Source organism: Erithacus rubecula (genome assembly GCF_903797595.1).
Source record: "Erithacus rubecula genome assembly, chromosome: 4".
In the NCBI taxonomy this organism is placed as follows: Eukaryota; Metazoa; Chordata; class Aves; order Passeriformes; family Muscicapidae; genus Erithacus; species Erithacus rubecula.
Window position 1 is genome coordinate 54,673,752 of NC_136686.1, and position 15,303 is coordinate 54,689,054.

Sequence of the window (15,303 nt, forward strand, 5' to 3'; positions counted from 1 at the left end):
CTGACAGTCAGACCGACAGATAAAAGGATGGGACAAATATATATAGGAAGTCAGTTCAGGTGCTTTTCTATCAGCTATGTTCACAGCAAGATGACAGGAGAAAGAACTTCACATAACAGGCCAGCTGGCTCCAGCACTCATTAGCAGGCAATAGCACTCAGATGTGAATAACTAGCATAAAACACTCATTAAGCTTTGCAATGGCCCTATCTCCTCATCAAAGGGAATCCCTACAGGAATGCACTTAGCAGATCCTGAAAAAAAAAAACATTGCTCAGAGTTATAAATGTGGCTAGCATCTTCTCTTTAGGAGGAAAGAACATGCAAAGATCTAATTCTGGATAATGTCTGAGCAGGTGACACTCTCTTGAGAGAAAAATGAAACCACACAATTTCTGGAAGTAGATGCATCTGAACATTATCCTTTCATGCCAATACAGCGGAATATGTGAAGCCAGACAGAGTAAATCTTACTCATGGAGCTGTCTTGAGAAGGTATTTAATGAATCTAGTAACCTAACAGATAAAGAGAACAAACATTACTGTTAAAATGTCATATTATCCATTTCACCTTCTTTGAATTAGTAGAATTATTTTCCAATAGAAATTATCCAAAACATATGTTCATATCTGTACCTGGCCAGTTTGTAAAATAAAGTGCAACACTCAAGTATGTTCTTGAACAAAAAATGCTCACTGTGATAAGGATAACAGGCTACCACACTACAATACTGGGAGCAAGATTCTCCTGTGACAGAGTGCACAAAATTCCAAGTCCTTAATGTTATAAGAAACAGAGAGGGAGGTTCAGGGGACAATCTCACAATTGCCAAGAAGAAATACTGTCATGTTCATGCCTCAGAGGTGTAATCCACTGGTGCTTGTAGCACCAATGAAACTGCAAGCCATGCATGCCATGTAGGGAAAGAAAACTGTGAATTGTGTACCTTCACTTTTGTACTTGCCATGAAGATTAAGATTAGTATAAGGTGTGTTCCAGCCTTCCTGACTGACCACAGCAATGGTGACCCTCTAGGTTTAATACATTTTACTTTAACTTTGGGGAAGGACAAGATTACCCCCTTTCATTGTAGACTTCCTAAGGCAACTTTCCCTGATGATACACAATCTGATTTGAAGCTGGACAGCTCACAGCAGCCACGGAATCCTGAACTGTGCAAGACTTTTGTAAATGCCTAAAGTAGATAGAGCTGAAGAATAAAAAATACTTCAGTAAAAATAAATAAGAATTTACTTTCTAATTTTCGTTCTGAAAGAACATCAGAGCTTACTCGAATGCCAATCAGAGAAGAGAATTCAAGCTTCTCAAACTGCTTAAGTATAAAAAGTGCTACTTCTGTAGGGTAGCTGACTGGGACTAAAACAGCCCCAAGCATTCTCCTCTTTGTACATCCACTGGCAGAGAACTGAAGAGGGAAAATGTCAAAGAACTTCAGAAAAACAGTGAAAAGATAAAGCTCTCTTAACTCATAAAGAGCATTAATGCTATGGAAACACAGATATGACTTCATAAAGAGAACAGTAAATTCAAAGCAGTAAATATCCCTAGGAAGGGAAGACATGCAATATAGTCAATTCAATTCTCCTTGTTTGAATATTAAGAGACATTAAACACACATCTAAACGCAAACAATCCTGAAATGCAATGCAATAGTTTGATGAATAACAGAAATGCCTCCTAGACAGACAGATATTCAGACTTCAGAGTCCAGAATGGACAATCAGTCAGGCACAGTTGTCAAGTCACAGCACTGTCAAAAGCACCAATGACAAAATAAAACAGGGACACGATTAAGAACTGATAAAAAGCCAAACACTCTCCCAGTAACATGTGCCTACCCACATGTTGGGTCGACTTAGTAACCACCACACAAGAGAGTATCAGAACCTAGACCTGAGAAATGCTTGCCTACCCAAGAACAAACACATTACAGAGGCCAACACAACTGTGAAGTAAGACCCTTTTTCCACAGAATCTTCACTGATACTTTTTCTTTTCTCATAGGTAATTTAAAACATTAAACCTCTTCTGTTACTCATTTCAGACTTCATTTAACCTGTACCAAATGCTAAACTGCTGAATGGATGCCTTTTAATCCACATGTTCAAATTAAATTACAGGAAATTTCTCAAAAAAAAAAAAAAAAAAAAAAAAAGTGACCTGCACTGAATAATTTCCTAATTGAGGACAGAAACAAATTTGAAGACCTTAAAAAAGTCAGCTAAGATTCATCTTACTAAATATAAGTGTCTTCAAAGTCAGCACTTTTTCTGACCAAGTGACCACAAGCTTCCAATAGCATCAAGTGGCAATCAGTCAACCCAGTCCATGGGGTGGTGACAGTGCAATTCACTGTGGCAGCAAGCATGAGCTGGGCCTAGACAGTGACAAGTCAGTGAGCTGTTGTTTTAGTATAAGTAAACAAAATAGGGCCAACCTCCTGTCCCAGCTGACATTTCTGTGCTCGAACTGTGCAGCTGCCAAGGACTCAAGGCACATCCAGAAGAAGCAGTGAGTGCGTGTTTCCATCCCACAGTGCTGGGCTCTGGTTCTCCTGGGACAGCCCGGGAGCTGGGCAGGGATTGTTTCCTGAGTCGTGTAACTGAGCTGCCCTGCCTGTGCCCTGTGGCTCTGTGATGCTTTGAGTGTGTGGGGATGGGTCCCATAAGCTGATGCCTCTCTGGGATGGGTCTGAAAGCAGCCAGGACAAGGTGTTTGGGCTCCCTCACCCACCATTGGGACACTCCTCTCGTTTGTTTGCAGACAACCTTTTTAATCACATAACCTAACACAACTTTCCTATTATGACACTTACTGTACTGGTCCTCAGAGTTACTTCCTACACATGTTTTCAAAAGTTTAATATACAGAATGGGATTAAAGGGAGAATCACAAAACACTGTTGTCTAATAACCACAATATTTGCTGATGTCAATAATTTTGTGTGATTATATCAAATCTGATAATCTTGTCAGATGATTCTTCATTATTTCTTTGTGAAGGTTTTTTGCAGGAACTCAAATGCTTGAACAAAAGGTAATAAAAATGTTATTTTGTGCTAATTTGAAAACTAAAACAAAAACATTTTTTAAAATAGTACACTCAAGATATTTCTAATTAAGACGTAACAAGGTTTACAAAAATTTTAAATTAGTCAATTCCTTTGCTAGTTATCCAAAATGAAACCTAAATTTTCATAGCCTATATAAAGAAAAATTTCCATTCCATATACGTATTTACTCTCTCTTAAAAGCCATATCTGTCAATTCTGTATATCAAGATATCTCACAGCAAAAAAGCTCCACAACTCTTTCCTTGTACAACAGTATGCATTCATCCAACATTCCAGAATACTTACACAATTGACTTTTCCAGTCTGCTCCCCTGTGATCCCACTATTTCTCCCAGTGTACAAAACATTTGTCCCAAAAAATCCTGAAAAGCAACAACATAAACTCAGAATTCGTATTTCACACAATTAAATTTGGTTCCCCATTTATCTGGGCTGTTCCCTACTGAAGAACAGATTCTGCTTAACACCACATCTCAGTAATACCTATGCAATAATGAATCATAAACAGACTCACTAACACCTATTTGACATAACAGTAGGTTACATTTACAGATGTAATTCTAAGGCACTACACAGTCACTACAGGGAGCAGGTAATTGGAGATCAATGGCTGTAAGTCTCATCTTTTCATTGTGAAGCAAACACACAGTATTCCTTCTACTATCCTCTTTTCCTTTGTTCCAGGTTCTCAAAGGCTCTCAGTATTTATTTTTTTTAAATCACTGCAAAGCCTCTGAATTCTACTCTTGCATCTCTAAATTTTAAAATTGTTATTTCATCATTGCCACTTCAAGACACCATGAGTATAAAAGGTTTATTCTGAGACACAATCAAAGCATGCTTCAATTTTAGGACCCAAAAAAGTATCAACAAACTGCAGCACATTACACAACTGAAAAGGTATATATGCATGCTGAAATATGCCCTTTGCAAGAGAAATGTCCCATTAAAATTATACTAGTTAGCATTACAGGTTTTCACTCATGTGAAATACATCACTGTATTCATCTCTATGTATCTGATACTACTTACAGTCAAAAGAAAATAAACATACTTAAGAAATGTAAGAGTTTTAGCACAAGGAATTATAATAGTGAGGAAGAACTTACGTGTTTTGACAGATTAGGACTCTTTGAGTCAACATCATAGCTAACAAAAAGAAAAAAGAGAAAATTTATATCAGAGTTGCCAAATTATATATCTGAGGACAACCATGTAAAGAAACAAAAAAAAGAAATCAAACAACTCTTCCACCTATTGCCATGTGTGAAATTTACACAAACAGATTTGTGAATCAAAGTTCCCCAGTAAGGAAGACAAATTGAGTCATCACATATTATAGGACTATGGTTCACTAGTTATTTCAAATTAAATAATTTTCAATAAAGTGCAAGCTTTAAAGAGAAATTCTTATGATAAGCATTTTTGAACAAAGATGACAAAAAGCAGACCAAAAATTAAAAATTAACCCTAGAATACAAACTAACTTGTAAATTAATTTCTTAGGTAATTTTTCAGTCATTTGAATAAGAAAATAGAAATAACTAAACTAAACTTCTTTTAGATAGAGTTTGACTTGTTCTTTTGAGTTTATCATAATCTTGGTCTTCCTCCAGCTAGAAAATGTCATAGTTTCCCTTCCATAATCAAGTCAAGAGTTTAAAAAAGTTACTCTCTGAATTTAAGAGATTAAAAAAGAATAATATAAGAAATTCATACAGGATTACTAATCTCTATACTTATACTCTTCCATCTTTATCAGATAATGCAAGTAATATTTTCATCAAATAATCCATTCAGATGCAGTATCAGTACCTAAACTGAAAACGTTTTTATCTGTTATGTTACTGCCCATCTCAGGCTCCCCTGCATGTTTCTGTTCCCACTGCATGGAATGCTATCCTTTGGTTGTGCTGCCACAACTGGTTGCTGGGATGCATCATGGACCAGACCACTAGTCAGGATGACAGGAATAACAAAACATAGCTGGATGTGGTGCAGCACAGTCAAAGCTTCAGAAACATATTTATAAAGAAAAGAAATTCCTATAAATGCCATTAACACAAGTTAAAACCTCCAATTATAAGCAAACTGTTTGGTGAAATTGAATGAACAGAAAAACACAACTTATAATTTGATCTGAGGGACAGCTACAGAAGCAAAACAAAGAATGTCTTCACTGGCAAAATCATTTACCAAGTACCAGCTGTGAGCAGAAAGGGGCCTGTGCCATTGGTGGCTGTACATTTTGGGGGGGAGAGGGGGCATGCTCCATGACTGGCTGTGTGAGATTCACATTTCTAACTCAGAGTTCTAAGACACTTAATTTTTCATCAATCATTGTTATAGGGCTCTAGAGTAAATTCACACAATATGGCTATATGATCACTTGCAGACAAGGCAGCAGCTATTCTGCTTCGAGCTCAGAACAGATTTGTGTCCAGGTAACCCAGGACAGCAGCAGAAACCAGTCAGGTCTTTCTCATAAGTACAGAGGATGTGTGGTATTTACAGCTTTTCATAAACAGACAGGAGTCCACTGCTCTGACTACATAAAGAATTAAACAGGAGAGTGTGTTTTCCCTTCCAGGTCCAAGTCTTTTCCAGATATTACTTACCCAGAAGGCCTTTACAGCCTCCCCTTTCTTTCCATAGACTGAACTTGGCTTTCTCTTTTCCAGTTCATTCATTTTACTTTTCATTTCTATTGCACTGCCCCCTCCCCATAACCTACATGCATCCTACAAGAAGCAGGAGGCAAACAGATACAGATTTCTGCACAGCCCCCACTGTGTGGCTATTATTTCAGCAATGCTTTGTACTTAGAGAAAAATTCTTTATTTCACCAGTTGATTAGCTCTTACTTAAAACTTATTTTAAATAACCCACAATAGTTATACTCCCCAGACTGAATGACATTAAGCCCAACTTTTAAAACCACAAATAAAGTCTGCATCAGGCTTCCATTGTGAAAGTGAAAGAATTTGTACCTAGCCACCTCAAAGCACCCTGTAATCTTCCTGGCTTTAAGTATTTCCTTTAATTTGAAATAGGTGGTATAGTACATCTTACAAAGGAAGTAAAAAGAAATAGGAAAAGGGTTCTTCAACTACAAAAGGACATACAAAGAAAATTTGTGGCCACAATGCATAGTGTGATGCAAAACTACAGCAAAAACTCAATTATTTATGAGGGCTATTCATAGTCTCTCCTAGGGCGAGATTAAGAAAGAATTACTAATAAAAAGAAGATGAAAATTTTAAAAAACAAGACAATCTTGATAGTCACAAAGACTGAAATAATCAGAACAGACTGAAATATAAGAGACGACATGCAATAGTGACATGACCTGGTGAGTGCACTCTCAATTCTATTTTCCAAAGAAAGTGAAAGTCAATTCCACCAGTGGAATGAAATGAGCACATCTGCAATAATGTCAAAAGCCATATATTTCTAGAACAACTACTGTTGCTTTAAAATCTTAAAATACAAAAATCTTTAAAATCTTTAAAATTTAATATATTTAGATGCACAGTAAAGGAAATTTTGTGTCTACTACTTGTACATTATTTTATTTCTGGACAGTATTATCTGTACCTCTTTTGCTGGCTATTCTGCAAGAATGTTTTAACTTTTTGGCATATTTTCCTTTCTATTTTCTTAAAGTAATAATTGTAAGCATTATTGTACTTTGGTTAACATCTGCCAATTTCTTAAAACTTGGTCATTATTAGGTTACACATTTATTTCTAAGGAAGCAATGCTAAATCAATCATGCTTATTACATTAATTTATCTTATGTCAATAGATACCATCTCTCTTCAAGTTAATTTTATGCTGGGCAAAACTTTACATGCTTAGAGAGGCTACAATATTACAGTGAAAGATTGTTAACTTACAAATCAAATCGCAGATTCTCTCTTTCTTCAAAGAAGTAGTCCATTATAAATTTTCTTACAAAATCTGGATTTAAAGTATTATCAATTACTTCTGTTCTTCCAAACTGTAAAAGAAAAGTGTAAGTTTAAGCTACATGCTAGAAGGAAGTATAATTAGATACCTGCCAATACCAGGAATAGGTGAGATATGACAGACTGTAAAAATTTCTCTTAAATAGGTGCCATGAAAGAAAATAACTGCATTCACATGAACAGATCAGTTATCTGTGGATGAAGACAGAGTGGCAGAAGACCTCATATTTCAATATAGAGTGGTACCTATCTTGCATTGGATGACCTAAACTTCATTAATATCAGCTCCCAAAGCCAATAAAAATCCACAAAAACTTGAATCAGTAACAAAAATCCATGTTTCCTGAAAAAAGTGCCAAACACAACAGCAAGCAAAAGTTTATTTCAGATAGCTTTAAATATTAGGGAGCACAGTCCCTCCATTGCAAATGCATCATTTTTGCACTGTCCACCTCCTATTTCACCTCAGTTCACCTCCCTCTTCATCACTCCTCTCTCTAAGCTTTTGGCAAAATGCCTTTTCTTTCTTGATGTTTATAGGAAGTGCCTTAGCCTCTGTCAAACTGAAAATATTTTAATTTTAAAAACTTCAAACCTTAGCTGGGGAAGGCCCAGAACAACCTGGTCTGACTTTGGAGATGGCTTTTCATGGATCAGGAAAATGAACCAGATACAGAGAATGAATAGGAGGCTAGATAACACATAAGTTCCTTTCACTTAAATTATTTCATGACTGTCATATTTCATATATCATGGGTTTAAATTTTGTAGCTCCATTAGAAATAGAACTATGTATAAATCCAAATGAAAAGTTTCTTCAAAAGAAAAAGAAGTTATAAAATGACAGCTAAGCATCAGTTTTAATCTCTTAAAATAACAAAACATCATAAATTTGTAAGTACTTTTCATCTCTTCAGTTCTGCATTTTTTTCAATAAACAGTATTTCATTTCACACTACAACCATGTTACCCTTGGGAAATCTGACAGATTTGATTTACAATGCATTACAGAAGTGTATCAGTAACCTAAGATAAATATGCAATATGCTGAAGATCAAAACACACATTAAGACCAGAAAAGGCCTAACTGAATACCCATTACACTGTCATCTTCATCTCTCACTAATTATCCTTAGATTGTTACAAAACTCAAGGGACTGAATTCAGTGGCACTACTAATTTTTCTTTAAATTATTTTAAATCACTAAATTATTTTAAATCACTAAACTTTGGGTTTAGGTTGAGGCTTCAGTTTTGTTTGTCTGTTTACTTTTTTTACACATGGGCTATATAAGAGATTCCTTCACATATGTTTGAACTCAATGACCTTAAAGGCCTTTTTCAACTTAAATGGTTCTATGATTAAACTACTATAACTAATTACTTAACTGACAAATTACTAATAGAGTTTACCTTGCTTGTGACATTAAAATGATGTTCCCTAAAAATCAGTAGTCTACACTTTCCAGCTAGGTTAAGCACCTTTTGAAATCTGTTTTCCCAATTACCTATAGCCTTTTTAAGCAGAAGAGGTTACTTCTATAATCCAGTCACTTATGACTAATAACATAGCTACTGATTAATTAGTTCTCCACATGGCCTACTTTCCCCACTAATTATTGAGTAAAACTAAAATTTCAACATGGCCAAGAAGCAAAAACCTTCAGAAACACTATTCAGGAGAGTAACAGAATCAATGTAACTATTTAATGGGATTAATCTTCTACTTACCACCTTAATTTTTTTTACTGCTGGTATAAATATAATATGCCAGAACATATAAAACACATTTCTGATTAAGCCCCTCCCCAATGCTAACCTCTAAATTTTGACTGTTGTTACGGATACTAGGAATGGATTCTACTCACTGAATGCTACATCTGACATAGTCAAAGTTTTTAGGCTTTTGGTCATCTCTTGGAGGCATTTGTATAGAATGATTCATCTGATCTAATGCAGACATCTAAATTAGGTCTGATGAACTGCCCACAGGATGTTATTTTTTTCCACTAAATGCAAAACAGAAAACTGAGTTGCAAATATTTGTACCTGAACCTCCTGATAAGACAAGATGGAGATAATTATAATTTAAAACAAAAACCTCAGATTTTCTAAGTAGCTGCAATGTCAAATGTCTGTTTTAATGCCTGTAGAGCCTAAACTTCCTCTTTACCTCTACTTACTTCTAGGTAAGATTGTATTATAATCTTACCATCAGGACAATTATAATATTAAAATGGTAAGTACTTGTTTTCACAGCTACACAAGAGAAGTATGAAAATTACACAAAGTTACATATGAACCTTAGACAATAAAAGCCAAAATTTTGACAAAATCATCTTAACCCTGGACTAGAAGAGGACCCAAATGCTTAAGTGATGATCTAAGCCTGACAACCAAACTGTACCAAGTCACCTAGGCACCTGAATGACTTAAGAATCTTCTTTTCTCACAGTTTGCTATCCAGGTATTTAGAACCCTGTGTATGTCCACTACACCTCCTAATTTAACTATGATTAGGGAATTCCCATTATGAGTCCCTAAACTGACATTTCTTCACACAAATCATCAGAGGAATGTGATCTAGTAGGTACTGAGAGGATGTCTAGTATCCAGTTAAGAACAACACAGAGCAGCAATTTTCCTATAAACTACAAATTAAATAGGTACACTGTTTCACATATTGCATAGTTACATGAGCTTTTCCCCAAGCATGAGATAAATTCAATTCTTTCTTCTTGACAAGACTGAAACCTACATTCACCATGTTTCAGCAAGGCAAAAGATACAATTCTCTGGCCAGCTGGCAAGGACACCAAACATAACAGAAGTCTGTTTTCTGTGTCCCTGGTCACCCCCCACTGGAAACCTAAAGCAGTGTAATCTCATAAAACATCACTTCTAAAAACAACAGTATCAGACCTCCTCTCTCTAACAGGGAAAAACAGTAAGATAGCACATTCCACTCTTGGCTGTGTTCTTAAAGCCCATGGCCACATTTCACCTGTAGTGAAGAACAGTTCCACCAATCCTCTCTGAAGGCAGGGAAATAGTGTATTTTATCAGTAGAAAGACCCTTACCCAAACACTATCAGTTCTTTCTGATAACACTAAGAGTAACATTGAAGGAGAAAAATAAATTACTAAATACCGGGACAGAGTTCCAGGCTATAAATGTTGAACTGCTGCAGGTATGCAATTCTGAGTACTTGATTTAGTTTCTTAAGACATATCTCTCCAGAGTGTTTACACTCAAATAGGAAGATAAAGTCCAACCTATGCATAATATCCTCCCTCCCTTGTTGCCTACAATAGTATACACTCTATTCAGCAGCATCTAACTTCTCTGAAACACTGCACAGCACAGGTAGATCTCTACCACAGCTACAGGCTAGTTTTGCTGACACTGACCATCACCACAGCTCAGTCCTGTTTGAATGTCCTCCTCCCTTGAGAGCCACAAACCTTATCCAAATTGACAGCTAAGTCTGATTTAGTTTATCTGAGGGAGATTGTGAAACGGGAAACTCATGCATTTTCTCTATTGTGTTTTTCTTTTTTGATGGAAATGTGTGATGCAGATATGGAAATTGAGATCACTATGACTATATTTTAAGTGTTTGATAGTACATAGGACCCCCATAAGCACAGCACAGAACTAAAGAAGCTATGACATGTCCTGTTCTGCTAGGACAAACAACCAGCCCCAAATATACCCAAAAGGTTTATACATCTATGAATATGCATCTTACCTCTCTCCATTCTTTGTTTCCAATTGCTTGTGTGTACAAAACACAGACTGTGGGGAAAAAAAAAAAGAAAAAAGTTTGGTTATTTTCAAACCTTAACATATCATTAAATTAAGTGAACTAATTTTCTAGTCTCTTGTGCTGTGGAAATTAGTAACTAGGACAATCAAATGGTAATGTTTTCCTTCAGCTGTCAGCAATCCTAATCAGACTGGTGACCATGTGGTGTACTTGTTGCAGAAAACAGCTAATAAATGGAGTGCTTCTAAAATGGGAGGCAGCACTTACGCCTGACCTCCACTTGACAATCTTTAAAGGCAAAATTGGATAAAAGCAGGTCTTCTTTAAATGTGGGTGGTCAGGCTATTCAAGATAATCTAATGCACAAATACCCTAAGATATACTTTCTTCAAGATAGAAGAAAATTAAAGTAAAAAACCACATGAGGACCCTACTGAAAAGAAACAGGGGAAACAGAACCAGAAAAAAAGGGGAAGAAACAAAGACCTCTCGGATTTTCTTCCTTAATTTTACTTCAAATTATTTATATACATTTAAGCATCTCACATACACATGCTTTAATTTTTAAAGCTAAAGCCTGATAAAAAAAAAAGGAATCAGTTAAATTTGCTGGCCTAACCTGATTTTGAAAGATCAAGGAACAATCCCACAGGTGTCACTCAGATCTCTATTTCCAGTACAGCACTCACTACACATCAAGCTGCAGGTTTCATCACAAGGACTGGTGACAGGGGTGCAGTGATTATAGTCAGATCTTTTAAATACTATTTTAAGCACTGACCATTTGCACTGAAGGAGCACTATAAACCTTATTTTCTATAGTCCTGAACTAGTTGCGTTTAACAATGATAAAGCAATTTTTACATGAAATGCCTTTTCAAACCCTTCCTAAACAACAGAAATACAGATATTTCTACATTCTTTTCCATAACAAATTCTTTCTTGTACCAATTATTTTTCAAAAGAAGGTAAAAATAATACTGTTTTAGGTTGCAACCTTGAACAAGAAAGGTAGAGGTTTGATTTTGTTGTCAGTGAAGTTAGAATCATTAACAGATGAAAGCAGAAATGAAGTCAACCTTCTAACTGCATTTTCTTCTTGCTTGAAATGCATTTGCTCCACACACACACACACACACAAAAATCCCCTTAGGCAGTAGCAAATAAGAGGAGAAATAGAAAAAAAGCAATTTCAATATTTGAGCTCACATAGAAGCTAAGAAGTTCACACTTTTATTTTTTAAGTAAGATGTCTTCTAGATGAAAAAAAGCTTTTACAAAAAAAAAAAAATCAAAGTAATTTTCAGGAGATGTCTTTCTCCATTTAGTCTAAATAAACCCTTGGCAATCATGTCCCTATCTTTGGTTACTGTTTATAGTAGAGTGAATCCCAACCAAAAAGCTTATTTTTACAGCACACTCTGAGGCATGAATTTTTACAACACAGGCCGCTGGAGTGTATTACATGAAGAATGAAGTGAAATGGGAAAATGTGAGAAAACAACAGAATAGAAGCTGTGAAATCAGCTAAAGAAAGTTCTGTAGGTTACTGAACTTCTGACTACCCATCCAGAATTGCAGAAACATAGAACATCCTGATCTGGAAGAGACCCAGCTGGAAGGGATCTGTCAAGATCCTCCAAGACCAACCCCTGTCCTGCACAGGACACCCCAAGAGCCACCCCATGTGCTGAGAGCATTGCCCAAATACCTCTACAGCTCTGTCAATATGGTGCTGTGACCACTGCTCTGGGGAGCCTGTTCCAGGGCCCAAACACCCTCTGGGGAAAGACCTTTTTTTTCTAATACCCAATTTAAACCTCCCCTGACACAACTTCAGGCTCTGTCACTGGTCACCACAGAGAAGAGATCAGTGGAAGCTCAACAATGCAATGAGGTCTCCCCCTCTAGGCTGCAGATGTGGCCAACATTTTAAATAAAATAAAAATATTGACTAATAAGCAATAACCCTGTTCAACACGTTATTTTAAGTAAAATGTGCAAGTCTGACAGGGATACATACACAAGTGCATCCCAGATTGACATTTAAAAAAAGTCAGCCCTAATGAAAGCTATAGAAAAGACATACATTTCAGTCTTTCTGATAAATACTTTGTAAATTTAGAATTTTGTTTAAATTCTTCTATCTTTCCTCTAAAATGTACCACATAAATTTTAGGAAACCAACCATGATACTGGTCGCCATCAGTGTTAAGATTCACTATGTCAAATGGCTCTTGGAGAGAGTTTTGTAAACATCTTGATATACTAATTGCAATAATCACTCAAAAACTTTGTCAAATTCATATCCAACTAGAGAAATGCAGATAAATATGGCTAAGTTGATCGAAAGCACTTGAAATGCTAAAGGCCCCATAAAGCAACCCATTTTTTAGTAGGAAACAGTTAACAGCATTGTCATGAGGGAGAAGAAGGAACAAAGGGGATAAACAATATTTCAAAAGCCATCATAACATGCAATCACATCCTAAGATAGAGCTGAAAACGTATTTTTTCTTTTATAAGCTCAAAAACTGAGGGAGCAATGAGAATGTTCACAGCAGCACACTGATAAAGAGTAACTGAGAAATCCTTCTCGAAGGCTTTGCCTTATTGAGTTGTTTCAAGAGAAGATACAGCTACAGCTATAGTTAGGAATATTAATATTTAGTAATTTTTAACTCTGGACACTGATACCACAATGTCATATTCAAGGTAAATTTAATTAAACCTTGCAATGAAGAAGAAGGTGGAAATGTCAACACTTATTACTCTGTTGTAGATAGAGTGTCAAAACTGTTATAGATTATTATAGCCTGCACCTTCCTGTTTTCCCAGACAGTCCTTTCCCTTTCAATGCATATATGCTTATTCTTTAGTCTGGCAACTACTCTTATATCAACACTGCCCATCTCAGCTTTCCCAGTCTATTGCCCATTTATTCCATTTCAAGGAAGACTTACCCACGATGAAACTGACCTTTTCCCCCAAGCTACCTAAATCATTTTCATGGTACCAGTTCTAGCAGGGCTCCCCAGTACTCTTCACTGACCAGCTTTTGTACCTTCCAGGCAGAGGTGCTCTAAGGTCCCTTTGTCCCAACTGCCAAGAGATTCTTCTTATTGCTACTGTCCCCATGGGGAGATTCCCCAGGGAGGAGTTTTTATGTTTTCAGTTATTCATCCTGGACTCTTTTGATGATTAATACTCAGGAGCCACAGGGTTCCACAGGAGGACATTTCATCCAACTGTGCTGCTGCCAGCACAGCTCTGCAGGGCTCAGCTTGAGTTGTCAGAGCATGGGAGGAAAACAATTCTGCCTGTCATTAGACAGAAGAAACATGCCAAAATCATTAATCTGTTTCTCCTCGCCAGGTCTTATCCCTCCCTCATCAAGGAAGCACTGCTTTGGCTCAGCTTTCTACAAGAAAAAAACACAAACCAACAAAAGCCACAGATTTAAAAAAATATATTCTTAGAAAAAATGGTCTCCAAACTGGAAGAGCAGAATGCTTCAAACACTACAGTAATGAGTATATATGACTTGCTTTGACTCCACTGAGCAGAAAGCACTGCCAGTAAGAGGCTTCAGGATTGTTTAAAATACTTTATGAACAATGACTATCCAAGCTTGTCCCATCTATATCTACTATCTCTACAGTTACTTCTGTTACAAGCCTCTGGGGAGGCAAAGTGACAGATTCCTCTTGGCATGAGTATTCTAGATTGCAGGTAAGTGGTCAAACTTGGAATACTGAGCAGTGTAAAAAAAAAGGCCAAGCACATTTCCAAAGAGAAACAGGAAAATCACAAGTTCCTTTTTAATTTTAGGAGAATGATGTTTACATTAACATGGAAGTCAGCTATATTCATGTGTGTCCCTCTGAGAAAAAGACCAAGAAGATAAAATTGGATTTTCACTACTAGTAGGATCTTTAGATAAATGCACTGGAGTACGAGAAGCATATTAGAACTGGCAATGAGACCTCAGCATACAGAGTGACTTTACATGGTTCTATCTTAAGTGAGATCTAATGGCTGCACATTCAGTGGCTGTAAAAGTGGATTTTGTGACAGTGGCAGGGTGCTGATTTTGACACCTTTTTAGTTACAGAATAAACTTACTGCATACAGAGCAGCCTAAGAATGGCCTTTGTCCAAGTGAACAGACATTGAGAAAAGCTGTCCTGCTGTACTTCCAAATACAGGAGAACAAGAACCTTTTATACTACTCACCCTTTTTACGGTAGGACCATATCTCTGTGCCCAACTAAAGGACACTACAAGCAAACTAACTAAACTGGCTATTAAAAAAAACTGCAGATTACTAAAACTGGATGTACACTCTTTGGAGAGTATCCAAAATCAAAGCTGCTCTGACAAGTAATTTCTAGAGTGCAAATACAGTATGAGTACTTCCAGACTCAACAGTTTCCCTCTTCTCTCTTCACCAAGGACAGTATTACT

General features: G+C 36.5%; 1 protein-coding gene across 2 annotated transcripts in view; it reads right to left on the reverse strand.

The window, feature by feature from the left end:
• The window catches only part of CPNE8 (copine 8), a 71,774-nt gene that overhangs the window by 41,895 nt on the left and 14,576 nt on the right, over positions 1-15,303 (reverse strand). For both annotated transcript variants that reach the window (XM_079303524.1, XM_079303525.1), the window contains 4 exons: positions 10,819-10,865; positions 6,995-7,098; positions 4,205-4,244; positions 3,381-3,457 (listed from right to left, as the gene is read on the reverse strand). In XM_079303524.1, coding sequence (XP_079159650.1) covers positions 3,381-3,457; positions 4,205-4,244; positions 6,995-7,098; positions 10,819-10,865 — 268 coding nt within the window. The remainder of the gene's footprint in view (positions 1-3,380; positions 3,458-4,204; positions 4,245-6,994; positions 7,099-10,818; positions 10,866-15,303) is intronic.